The sequence below is a fragment of the Tursiops truncatus genome, chromosome 6, assembly GCF_011762595.2.
Source record: "Tursiops truncatus isolate mTurTru1 chromosome 6, mTurTru1.mat.Y, whole genome shotgun sequence".
In the NCBI taxonomy this organism is placed as follows: Eukaryota; Metazoa; Chordata; class Mammalia; order Artiodactyla; family Delphinidae; genus Tursiops; species Tursiops truncatus.
The window spans coordinates 16,403,238-16,414,441 of NC_047039.1; the positions used below are offsets into that span (position 1 = coordinate 16,403,238).

The following is an 11,204-nucleotide window of genomic DNA, read 5'->3' on the forward strand; positions in this document are numbered from 1 at the left end:
TAATTAATTAATTTAAAAAAAAAAGATTCTTAAATAAAAATAAAAACAATGTGGGTGCTTAGCTTCTGGGTATGTCTACACTTGCCACTGCTCTGGGGAAGGGATAAAGATATCCCAAGGGAAGACAAGCCCTTATGCTGGGTTGAAGCTCATGGCCTCTGTCCTGGGAGGACCTGGCTGGGAACAAGGAGGTTCCCTGTTTTTCCAATTCTGGAACCCATTTCTGGGACAGAGAGGGACCAGCCCGTACTGGGTGTACCTGCAGCTTTGATGGAAGACCTGCTGGTGGCACGCTGTCTGAGATCCGCAGCCTGCTGCACCTGGAAGGCCCTCAAGTCCTCCTCATCAAGGGCGATGTCCCCAAGGAAGGCAGCTGGAGAGAGAAGAGGCCGGGGCGAGTCAGTCCCCCCTTACCCAGCACTGAAAGCCCAGCCCTGTGGGCACAGCCCCTGGCCCCAGCAACTGTCATCCTCAAGTGCCTTCTGACGAAGGGGAAGGGACATGGGGGCTTTGAGGATCTCTAGGGAGACTCATGATCATTTTTCAGTTGGAATCTCAGCAAAGCGGATGCCCACCCCCACCAGACTGTTAGCTACCGAAAGCCACAGTCGTGTCATTTATTCCATCATTCTTTAGCAAATGCTTAGTAAGCACCTACTGTGGGCCGGCGCTACTCCAGTGATTAGCAAGACAGAAGAGGTCCCTGCTCGCAGGAAACTGACCTTCAAAGAAACACAAGTAAACAAATACGGAGCTCGAGAATTCCAGGAAGGGATGGGTGCTACCAAGAAAATAAAAGGGGATGAGAGGACAGAGTGTCTACTTCGGGGGCCCATAACCTTAGCTTTGTGCTGAGCGTTTGGAATTCACTTAACAAATGCCATTTCAATTACACTGAGGGGAGCTTATACTGAGGAGAGCCAGGACACCCGATGGGCTTGGAGGAAAAGGTTTAATAGTTCTCAAGTGATTCATATTCTGAGTCTCAGAGTCCCCTCTCTGGAGGAAGAAAGGCTTGGGGGAAAAGAACTCCGCTAACGGGACATTTTGATTTCTGGAGCTGGGGGGGTGAGGTTTCCAGAGGGATGGGTTAAACAGTCTATCTGCGTTTTGAGAAACAGAGGCCCTGGAGCTGAGCGCTTTGGAAGGAGCTCAGATGCAAGCTTCATGCTGGGCTGCTGTGGGGGAGGTGAGAGGCTGGGCTGGAGGTGGAGCAGAGAGCAGCCTCCCCCCAGCTCCACCCACAGTGACATCTGCTTCTCATCCCAAGAGCTACACAGGCCTGGTGGGCAGCGTTACACAAATTGTTTTAACCTTGAAGCCTTGCACACAGGTTTCTCCTCCCCAGATGGCCCATTGGGTGGACAGACAGACAGACAGACAGACACACACACACACACACACACACATACACACACACACCCCTACTCATCAACACAGAATCAGACACATGGGCCAGTGTTCCTCCAGACACACGGTGACATCCACAGCCATGCTATAAAAGTCACAGAGACAACCCTGCACGCCCAAGCAGCACCATACCACCCCTTCTGGTGGGAGGCACTCAATAACGTTCGTTCAAGTGAAGGATCACCGCGATATGCTTTGGGCTTGCAAACACGTGCCCCAGACACACACTCTTCCATAGATGTGACCTGGAGCTGGATGGGCAGAATGCGGGAGTGACTTTAGCAGTTATCTAGGCCAACTTTCCATTTTACAGATGTGGAAACTGAAGCCCAGAAGGGCAATGATTTAACTGAGACCACGTTGCTAGTCGCTACAAAGGCTGGATTTATAACTCACGCCTCCTGATTCCCGGTCCAGTGCTCACTGCACTGAAGTTCATCATCTTGCAGAACCCATATTCTAAATACTCACTCAGACACACACATCCACCAGAAAATACACACATCACAGACAGTCCTAAAACACACATGCAGAAGCTCCAACACACACAAACCCAACTGCAAGTTCCAAGCCCATTAAGCCAGTAATAGTAGCAAGAGTGACACCTTATGTAAATGTCTGTTGAAATTTACGTGGTGCTTTCCAGTTGACAAAGTGCTTTCGTATTAATGAATTCATTAATCCTGGCCCACCAGGGACATGCCCATTGAGCCAAGCTCCACCCACACACTTGCCTAGGAGTGTCCCATTACAAACTCTTGGAGAGATAAGACAGTGGCTAGATTTGAGCCCACCTCCCTGACTTGAGAGATCAAAACACTTGGATGTGAGTGGGGAAATGACTTGGCCAAGGTCACCAGCTGGTAGGTGGCCCAGAAGTTCTTCCTCCACACGGGAAAGATTCTCTTATTGAAAACATCACCCTTGGCGGCCTGGGCTCAGCAACTGATGGGATAGCAATACAAGGTGCTTCTCAGCTGACGTGCAAGGGTGGCCTTAGCAAGGATATGGGAGGGTAGGTACACCCCATGGAGGTGCTGGCGGGTCCTGCATGCCAGTGTTCATACGGGCATTCATGTCCCACGTGAATGCCCTCACGCCTCTGCTCACTTTGCACCTTTGCACAGACGCTGTACTGCCAGGCTCACACAGCCACACCCGCAGACATCACCAAGTACACACGTGGCTGGACATTTACACTCATCTTCAGACATAGCTGCAAACAGCAAGGTCTTTGGAGTCTGACAGACCTGTCTTTGAATCCCAGCTTGACTACTTCTCACTGACAGGTCATACGAATTCTTCTAAACCTCAATTTTCTCCTATATAAAAAAGGAACAAATAAAAGAATCTGTCTCCCAGGATTACTGCACGAAATAAGGCATGGAAAGGAAGCATCTAGCACGAAGCCTGGAGCACAGTAAGAAGCCACAGAATGGCCACTGTTAATATCGCCCCAATAGTAGCCCTATAATCTCAAGTTCATCGCTCTACTTTCAAGGGCATAGAGTCTTCACCCACACTGGCCTCCTGGCTGAGTGAAGCCCCCAGGTGCTCAGAAGCAGAACCTTAAATTCCAAGTACAGAGGCCACAGAACTGTGTTGGCCTGCGGGACCAAGGCGGTGTGGAGGACAGGGTGAGCGGAAGGTGGGCCAAGCTCTGGGCTAGCCTAGCCGTGGAGCTCACTGTCAGCAGTGCCCTGTGGTGGGAATGTCATGACTGAAGAATGCGTGGGAACTGAGGGGGGAGGGGAGAGATGGGGGTAGGCAGGAGAGCCTGATGGCCAGGAGCTGGGCCTGAAAGCCCTCTTCATTTGGGTTGCCCTCCGGGGAAGCTAGGGAATCTGGATCCTGGAGAGTCCAGGATGCCCCTCCTTACCAGGAAGGAAGCCCTGGGTCAGGGTCAAGGTCAGGATAGTAGTTGTTTTCAACACAGGATCAAAAGTTTTTGTTTTGTTTTCCATGTAAACCAGCCAGGAGCACTTATGGCTGCTCCATAGCCAGTTCCCCCCCATCACACACACACCCCCGCCCCCCAGCAGGAGAGGAAAGAAGAGAGTAAGCAGCGCATCCTTCAGGTCAGCCTCCTCACTGCAGCCTCCTCCCCTTTTAGGGGGAGGGAGAGGAGCCTGGCTGGTGTGACGGAGCCCCAAAGCCATGTGTACCAGGCATACTACGCATGTCCCATTACACAGATGCAAGCTTCTTGCTGGGGGAGGACATGCTTAAGCTCCTGCAAGTGTTTGCGTGTACTTAATCACAGGTGTACATTTACACACAGGTGCACATTTGCACATGCACTTACATGTACTCAGGGGTACCAACATGCACAGTTGAACAGACTTGCCCATAAAGCAGGGGCACACCCACAAACGTACAAAAAACACACTCTTGACTACTTCCCTGTGCAAGCCCTAGTGTTTTCAAACACACAAAGAACTGCACGTGCATACCCCATTTCACAGGCTACACCCCCAGAAGGAGAGGGGCACCTTTAGAAATGGAGAGGGGAGAGGAGAGAAAGAGAGATTAGCTGATTCCCCTAGCTATCCTTAGGGGGTAAGCTTTAGTGGCCTGAGGAGTGACACGTTCTACTCCCTCCCCTCCCCCAATATCTTCTCCCCAAATCCCTGGAGAAACTAGAATTATTGAGAGTTCCTTCTTCTGGGGGAGTCCCATCGGTCCCCCTCCATCTGGAGCCCAGGGAGATTGTAAGACTTTTCCTCCTCCCTTGGGGCACCTAAAAGAGAAGGTGACTCATGGAGCAGGGGTATAGGTGGGTGGGTGACTCATTCAGCATGTCTGGAGGGGGAATGTGGTCTGGCAAGAGAAGGAATTGTTTCTCAACCTCTGGAGCTGATAACCTACTCCTCTGAGGCCCCCTGAAGTCCAAACCTGGGCTACAAAGCCCCTGGGATGAGGATGCTGACAAAGGCTGGTGAGCTACTGGCCCAACTCACCTCCCCAAAGCAGACCTCTGAGCTGCCAGGTGAGGCTGCAGTAAGGTCCTCGCTGGCCCAGGAGAATCCCTGTGGGCTTCTCTGCTGATGGGAGCAGCTGTGTCCCAAATCCTGCCTCTAGGGTCCCTCCCAGAGTCCTGAGTCATCTGGGGCAGCCAAATGGAACTGGGAATCTTAGGGAAGGATTCCCCTGATGGTTCCGCATCCCAACGTACAAGAAATCAGGGCTGACTCGCAATCTCCCTGGGAGAGAGAGAGAGGGCTTGGTGGAACCAGCTCTGAGCACACACAGGCCAGCTTGGCTTCCTGCCCGTTGTTCTGGTCTCGTCCAGAAGATCCAGGCACCTCTCCAGGGTATCAAGGGTCTTAACTTTGTCCTTACTGCAACAGTAAACCATCACTCTGATGGTAATAACAAGAGGTGACCTCAAATGAAGAGGCCCCGCTCTCCTGAGACATCACAGGGGAGCCAGGGAGTCAATGGGGCTTTCATTCTTGGTCCTCCACGTGCAAGGAGGAGGAGAGGAAGAGGAGAGAGCTGGAGAGCATCAAGTGGGTAGAGGGAGCAGGGAGAGCCAGGTGCGTCCAAAGGAAGTAAAGCCAGACACGCCTGCCACTGCCACCTCCCGCATCTGGAGGGCAGGGCTCAGAGGGGGCAAGAGGTGAAGGCAGGCAGGAGAGGTTAACACAAACAGAGGAAAGAGCCTGGGGACCTGAGGCCTGAGGGTGTTGGTGTGGGGTCTTAGGAGTCAGGCCGGAGGGAGGCAGGGCTGCACCAGTCACACCCAGGAGGGAAGCCTGGTCTGACCCTGAATCTTGGCCTTGTCAGGCCCTCCTGGCCACCCCCAGGCCTGGCCCAGCTCCCCACGAGCCCCACAAGCTGGAGAACTTTCTCCAGAGTCCTCATTTGAAGTTCCAGCTCAGCGAGCCCCACCCTTCCATGAAATCTGAGACTGGGGATAGAGCCCTCAGCCTCCCACTGCTCAAACCCCTCCAATTTCCAACTGGTAGTGAAATCCGTCAGATTGGCTTCCTACCTATTCTTTAAGACCTTGCCCAGCCCTCCTTCTCCACAAAGACCTCCCCAAACTTCCCAGCTTGCTGTGATCACTGTTTCTCTGCCACCACTACCACCAGGGCTGCAGAGGGGCAAGAGGCACCACCAGGGCTGCAGAGGGGAAAGAGGCTCCTTGAGCCTTTCGGGCTTTCCCTCCTTGGTTTGTGCAGTTGGTTATGTCCACGTGTGTCTTGTGCTCCTTTCAGACTGTAAGCTCCTTGAGGGCAGGGGCCATGACTTATAATTCTCTGTATCTCCCACAACATCAAGGCCAGGGCCTGGCACCTCTTAGGCATTTAGTAAATGTAGACCAGTTGAATGAATAAGTGACACCAGGATGGGGTTAAGGAGACACTCCCTTCTCCTGAAAACCAAGCCTATTCCCTCAGAAAAAAATGAAGTCAGAGCGTGAGGCACAGAAAACAGGGGGTAGGCCACCAACATTTATTTAGTGCTTACTGAGTGTTATGCTCTCATATGCATTTAATATATGTTCTCACATATAATCCTTACCACCAACTCTACGGGGAATCAGAGAATCGTATTATCAGTTCCATTTTACAGGTGAGGAAAGCAAAGTTCAGAGATGATAATTACCATTCCCAAGATACTACAGCTAATGAGTTGTGTGTCCAGGATTGAGAGCTAGGTCTGCCTGCCTCCAAAGCCCACGCTCTGTCCACTTAGCCTCATGTCCACCCCAAGCCCAGCGAGAAAGATGGAGGCTAATGTCTGGTTTGCTCACAGCCCAGCAGGGGTGGAGGAGGAAGGGCTGAGGGACTGGCTTTTCCTCCTCACACTGGAAGGACTCTTATTCCTGCAGTTTGCTCTGATCCATCACCCAAAGAGGGGTCCCCCGGCTCACGACCGGAGCAACCTGCGCCCCAACACCTCATGCTCCACACAGGCACTTCTAGAACTCCAGGCACTGTGCCACTGCCCTGGCTCTGGCTATGTGGAGACAGTCTGAAGTCAGAGGCAGGAAGTCGAGGAAAGGTTCTGATATCTTATACCCTGTGTGTTCTCTTGTCCCAGGCAGCCTGTCAGGGTCATCCAATCAGGCAAACGGCTGGAGTGCATGACCATCTGGTCACTCTGTGTGGCGGGGAGGAGGGGGAATCCCTCTGGGCCCAGCAGGAGTGAAAGGGTTACACGGGGTCTTCATGGACAAAGAACACACACACACACACACACACACACACACACACACACACACACACACTCCGGGGCCCTGACCTGGACTAATTAGCCTCCAGTGTCTGCGGGACACAGAGGACTGATATACAGTATCTGAGTTCTCTGTTTTTCCCCTTTCCACCCCACTTGGCCTTAGTAGGTCCTCTGGCACACGGGCAGAAGTTAACTTCCTGTCCTGGGCTGGCTTCTCTAACTTTGACAGCTGTCTCCGAGGTCAGAAACCTGCTGCCGCTGGTGGGGAACATGGGATTCCCAGTGGGCATGATCTCAGAGGATCCGTTGAAAAACTTTCTTCTTCCACTTGCTGGGTGGGGGCCTCAGGAGACCTGATCCTTGGAGATACAGGCCTCCCTGAACCCAGCGGGACAGACGTGCAGCCCCCGGGCAGCCTAGACAGACAGGCTGGAAAACACCAGTGTGCTGGAGCCCGGGATGGGGGAGAAGGGAAAAGTGCACACACACACACACACACACACACACACACACACACACAGAGGAGTTTGGCCGGAAAAGTTTCCAGTAGAAGGAAAAGCCTCCTTGGCAGCAGGTTTCTCCTGGGACCCAGGCAGGAATCCTCTGGGAGAGACCAGAGACAGCCACGGCAGCTCCCACCAACAGCAGCAAAACTTCAGTCCCTAAAAGTCCCCCAAACTTCCCCCTCCCTCTCTCCCTCTTTCTTTTGTTCCCCACTGCATTGCCAACCAGGCAGCTCCCGGCTTCCCACACCGGACTGTCCTCCCCCAACCCCGAACCCTCAGCAGCCCGCGCCTCCCTCCCAGCCCCGGCCCGCCCGCGCCCGACCCGGGCGCCCCGGGACCGGCCGGTGGGGTGGGGGTCGCCTACCCGCCTTGCAGGGGTCTTTGTAGTTGAGGGGCTCCGCGTCGTCCTCCTCCCCCAGGTCATAGGTGTAGTCGGCCAAGTCGAGCTGCCGGCCCGGGCGCGCGAGCAGGAGCAGCCAGAGCAGCAGCGGCAGCGGCGGGCGGGCCACGCCGGGCATGCTGGCGGGCGCGGCGGCGGCGGACGCGGTGGCGGCGGTGGCGGCGGCGGCGGCGGGTCGCGCCCGGACGCGGGAGCGGACGAGAGGGGAAGCGGAGGACTGGCGGCGAGGGGAGGGCGCTCCCGGCCGCCCGCTCTCCCCCCGCGCTCTCCCTACCTCTTCCCCTTCCCTCTCCTCGTCCTCCCTCCTTCCTGTCTCCCGCCCCCTCTCCGGCCCGGCTTCTCCGCTCTCCCTTCCCTTCTTTCCGTCTCTTTCCTTCTCTCCCTCCCTCACTCTCCCCCTCTTTAGGGAAATGAGCTCGCTGGAGGGCGGGTTTTCGCCTGGAGCTCGGCCCCCCTCGGGGCCGGGACCGTGCTCGGCCGGGCCGGGACGTGCGCCAGCCGGAGGCGGGGAGGGTGTAGAGCCGGCCGGCCGGGAGGGGGCTCGGGAGGCGCAGGGAGCGGGGCGGCGGGGCCGGGGAGGGGGCTCCGGGCGCCGGGCCCCGGGGTGTTCGGCCCGACGCCCGTCCCGGGCCGCGGAACACGCCGTCGGGTCAATCTTGCCGCCTCCGCCTCGCTCCGTCCCCCGATTTTGGGCCGTGTTTCCCCGCCTGCGGCTCTCGCACTCTGCCTTTCTCGGACCCTCGCGCTCTCCCATCTCGGTCCCTGTGCCTCTAGTTCTGTCCTGTCTCTCGCCGTCTCCGTCTCGCTCCCTCCCTCGGGAGACGCCACTGGAGGGCGCCTGAAGCCCGCGGATTGCTCCCCAGTCCCCTCGCCTCATCACCCTGGGACCAGGGGAGAATGGGAAAGCCCGCTTGGCGTGCCCAAGGCCCTAGCCTTCCCCTGGCTGGCCCCCACCAAGCGCGGGACTGAGGCATGTGAGAGGATAGACGAGGTACACCCTTCGTTTTTCAATCAGGCTGCTTTATTCTTTGGTGTAGGAACCCCCTTGGGTCCTGGGAGCTGCTTCTCCTCTGCCCACCTCTCCCCACAGCTCCCATTTCTCCAGGACCAGTCCCAGTGGTACTGGCAGGAGCGGCCTCCTGCCTGTCTGCACAAGACCCTTTGCTCCTGGAGCTTTGCTGTCCCTTGCTGAGGCCCTGCGAAGCAAAGGAACACTGTTTATTACGTGAGGGAGAGGGACGTGGGGTGGTGGTGTCTGTGAACCTTCCCTCCCCTGAGCTCTGTAGGTGACCCCGCCTCCGTGGTTCCCCCAGTGCCTGGTCAGCTGACATGACCATCCTGGGCCACTGTTGCTCCAGTGCCCTGGAGGTCACACCTGCTCACCTGATGGGTCCTAGATGTAGTAGAGGGGCACCTCGCCACACAGGGTGCTCATGGTGCTGCCCAGGAAGGCCAGGTCCCCAGAGGATGCCAAGCTGGCGTCACGGCCCTCCTCCTGGCCCAGCTTGGAGGTAGGTACTGAGGGCTCGGCCTGGAAAGAGCACCTGATTTGGAGGCTGGGAACTGAGTTTCTGTCTCACCTGCGGCCCTTATTGTGGGACCTCAGGTGTGTCAGGCAAACTCTCTGAGTAAAGAAGGGGCTGTGCTGGAGTCAGAAGCCCCCAGGGGGTGTGTGGGCTCAGCTGAGGCCAGCAGCTTGGCTGTGGGGTGGGGATGGTAAGTGGGTAGGAAAGGTTTGGTGCAGGGGAATCCCAGGAGGGCATTCACCTGGCAGTCCACGATGAGCAGCGCTTTACAGGTGACAAAGAACCATCATCTTCAATGCTCCTCATAGCAGCTCTGGGAGGGAGACAGCCCACTCTTTCTTACCCACACACCCACCTGGAAGTTCTGGAATTTTCTAGTGAGAGCCTCAAGACTTGGGATGCTCTGCGGAGCCATCTTCATGACGTAGCAGCAGGTTCCCGGGGCTGGCTTGTAGGCAATCAGGAGCTGGGCACAGGAACCCCAGAGTTGGTTCGGGAAGGCGCTGCCTAGCTCACTCCTAACTCTGGTCCTTGGCCATCTCCCTCTAGGTTGGGGGCGGGAGGGAGTCATACTGGAATCTAGGGCTCAGGCAAAAGTGCTGGGGGGGTGGGGAGAGGTGGACATGTACGAGTCCACAGCTGCATAGGTCTAGCACAGTGTAGCCCTAGGGTCAAGAGGTCCAGGCACACCCACCCTCTGGTAGTCATACACCGCGATGCCAGTGGAGCCAATGGAGAAGGTGGCAGTGGTTCCCACACGCTCACTCAGGGCCAGGCGTTGCTGGGCTTCCGGCCCCGCGATGCTCATCTCTAGGACCTAGGGGAGGGCATAGTGCTGCCTGGCATTCCTCTTTCCCCACTCATCATGCCCACCCTCAGTCCCCTTTACTCAAATGCAATTTTTTCTTCCCTGGGAGCTCAGAGAGGCCAAGTGGAACCAGGTGCTGGAGGGAACAGGTCATCCCACCGTGGGGCAGGGGCCTGGTGAAAAAGCCCAGGCCAGGTTTGCCACCCTGTTCCCACCTCTGTCCTTCCCTGAGGTGCCACTTGCCTCCTCCCCTCTTTCCCCTTGGGCAATCTGCTATCTGCCCACCCCATCTCAGGGCCTTTGTCTGGCCTGCCCTGTACCCACTGCCCACCCCATCCCAGGCCTGCTCACCATCTCAGTATGTTTCTGGCTCATGTAAAGAGCCATGAGCAGGGCCCCAACAATCACCACGACAACAAGGACCACGACCACGACCACGATGAGAAGGCGTTTGATCTTCCCAAGACAGGGGATTCGGAACCGGTCCCCAGGGACTGCTGAGTAGTCCTGTCGTGGTGGGGCAGGGAGGGAGACAGGTGTGAGGTCATGAGGATGCCCTTTCTTCTCCCTGCACAGCCAGGACACCTTCCCACACTCTCCCGAGGCTGAACAACCAATGCTATGGACATGCAGAGAAGGGCTGAGGAGATCGGAGAAGGCTTCCTGGAGGAGGGGGCCTGGATTCCCATAGATGCTTAGAAGTGAGGTCTGGCTTGGAGACACCCAAGAGAGACTGTTTCACCAGTCTCATCTCCTGCTGTTTCCTCCAGACCTCTGGCATCCCAACCATGCCCAGTCCCTCTCTGTCCTGCCCCCACCCCCCATCCATGCCTTTATGCATACTATCCCTTCTTTCTGCAATGCCTTCCTTCTTCTCAAGCTGGTGAGCTCCAACTAGTTCCTCTGGAGCCAGCTCAAATGTTATTTTCTCTGCGAAGCTTCCTGTGATCTCCCGAGTAGTAGCTCCTTACCCAGTGCTTTCTACAGCCCTTTTCACTGACCCCTGTGGTGACTCACGGCCCCTCATATGGGAGTTAGTGGCTGACGAGTCTATCTCTCCAAGGGTCTCTGTCTTAGTGTTTGGTGTCCTTATCTTGATTTAGCACAGTCCTAAGTTAGTTGAGTGAATGAATCTGGATGAGGAAACAGGCCCAGAGGTTGGAGGAGGTAGGGCCCACTACACACAGATACACTCCCGCATACATGCACACACACACGATCAAACTCACCGGCGGGCTCTCCATCAGGACCTCTTTGCTGCCCACATCCATCTTGCAGTAGACACCTTCCCCTCCTCATCTCCAAGTGTGACTAGGGTCTTATATGTGCCAGGAGAGAGAGGGGACAGAGGTGAAAGACCCAGCCCC

General features: G+C 56.1%; 2 protein-coding genes across 3 annotated transcripts in view; both read right to left on the reverse strand.

Moving 5' to 3' along the window:
- Positions 1-7,816, reverse strand: part of BMP1 (bone morphogenetic protein 1) — a 40,360-nt gene extending 32,544 nt beyond the window's left edge. The window contains exons 1-2 of one of the 2 annotated variants that reach the window (XM_033857705.2): positions 7,468-7,816; positions 260-373 (exon numbers count right to left, since the gene is read on the reverse strand). In XM_033857705.2, coding sequence (XP_033713596.1) covers positions 260-373; positions 7,468-7,621 — 268 coding nt within the window. In that variant the 5' untranslated portion in view covers positions 7,622-7,816. The remainder of the gene's footprint in view (positions 1-259; positions 374-7,467) is intronic. The other variant, XM_033857706.2, reaches the window with a different exon arrangement.
- A 751-nt stretch (positions 7,817-8,567) lies between these two features.
- On the reverse strand, positions 8,568-11,204 carry SFTPC (surfactant protein C). The gene is made up of 6 exons (XM_033859238.2): positions 11,067-11,204; positions 10,189-10,344; positions 9,724-9,846; positions 9,385-9,495; positions 8,887-9,034; positions 8,568-8,699 (listed from the first exon to the last, which is right to left on the reverse strand). The coding sequence occupies exons 1-5, from the start codon at positions 11,106-11,108 to the stop codon at positions 8,897-8,899; spliced, it is 570 nt and encodes a 189-aa protein (XP_033715129.1). The 5' UTR covers positions 11,109-11,204; the 3' UTR covers positions 8,568-8,699; positions 8,887-8,896.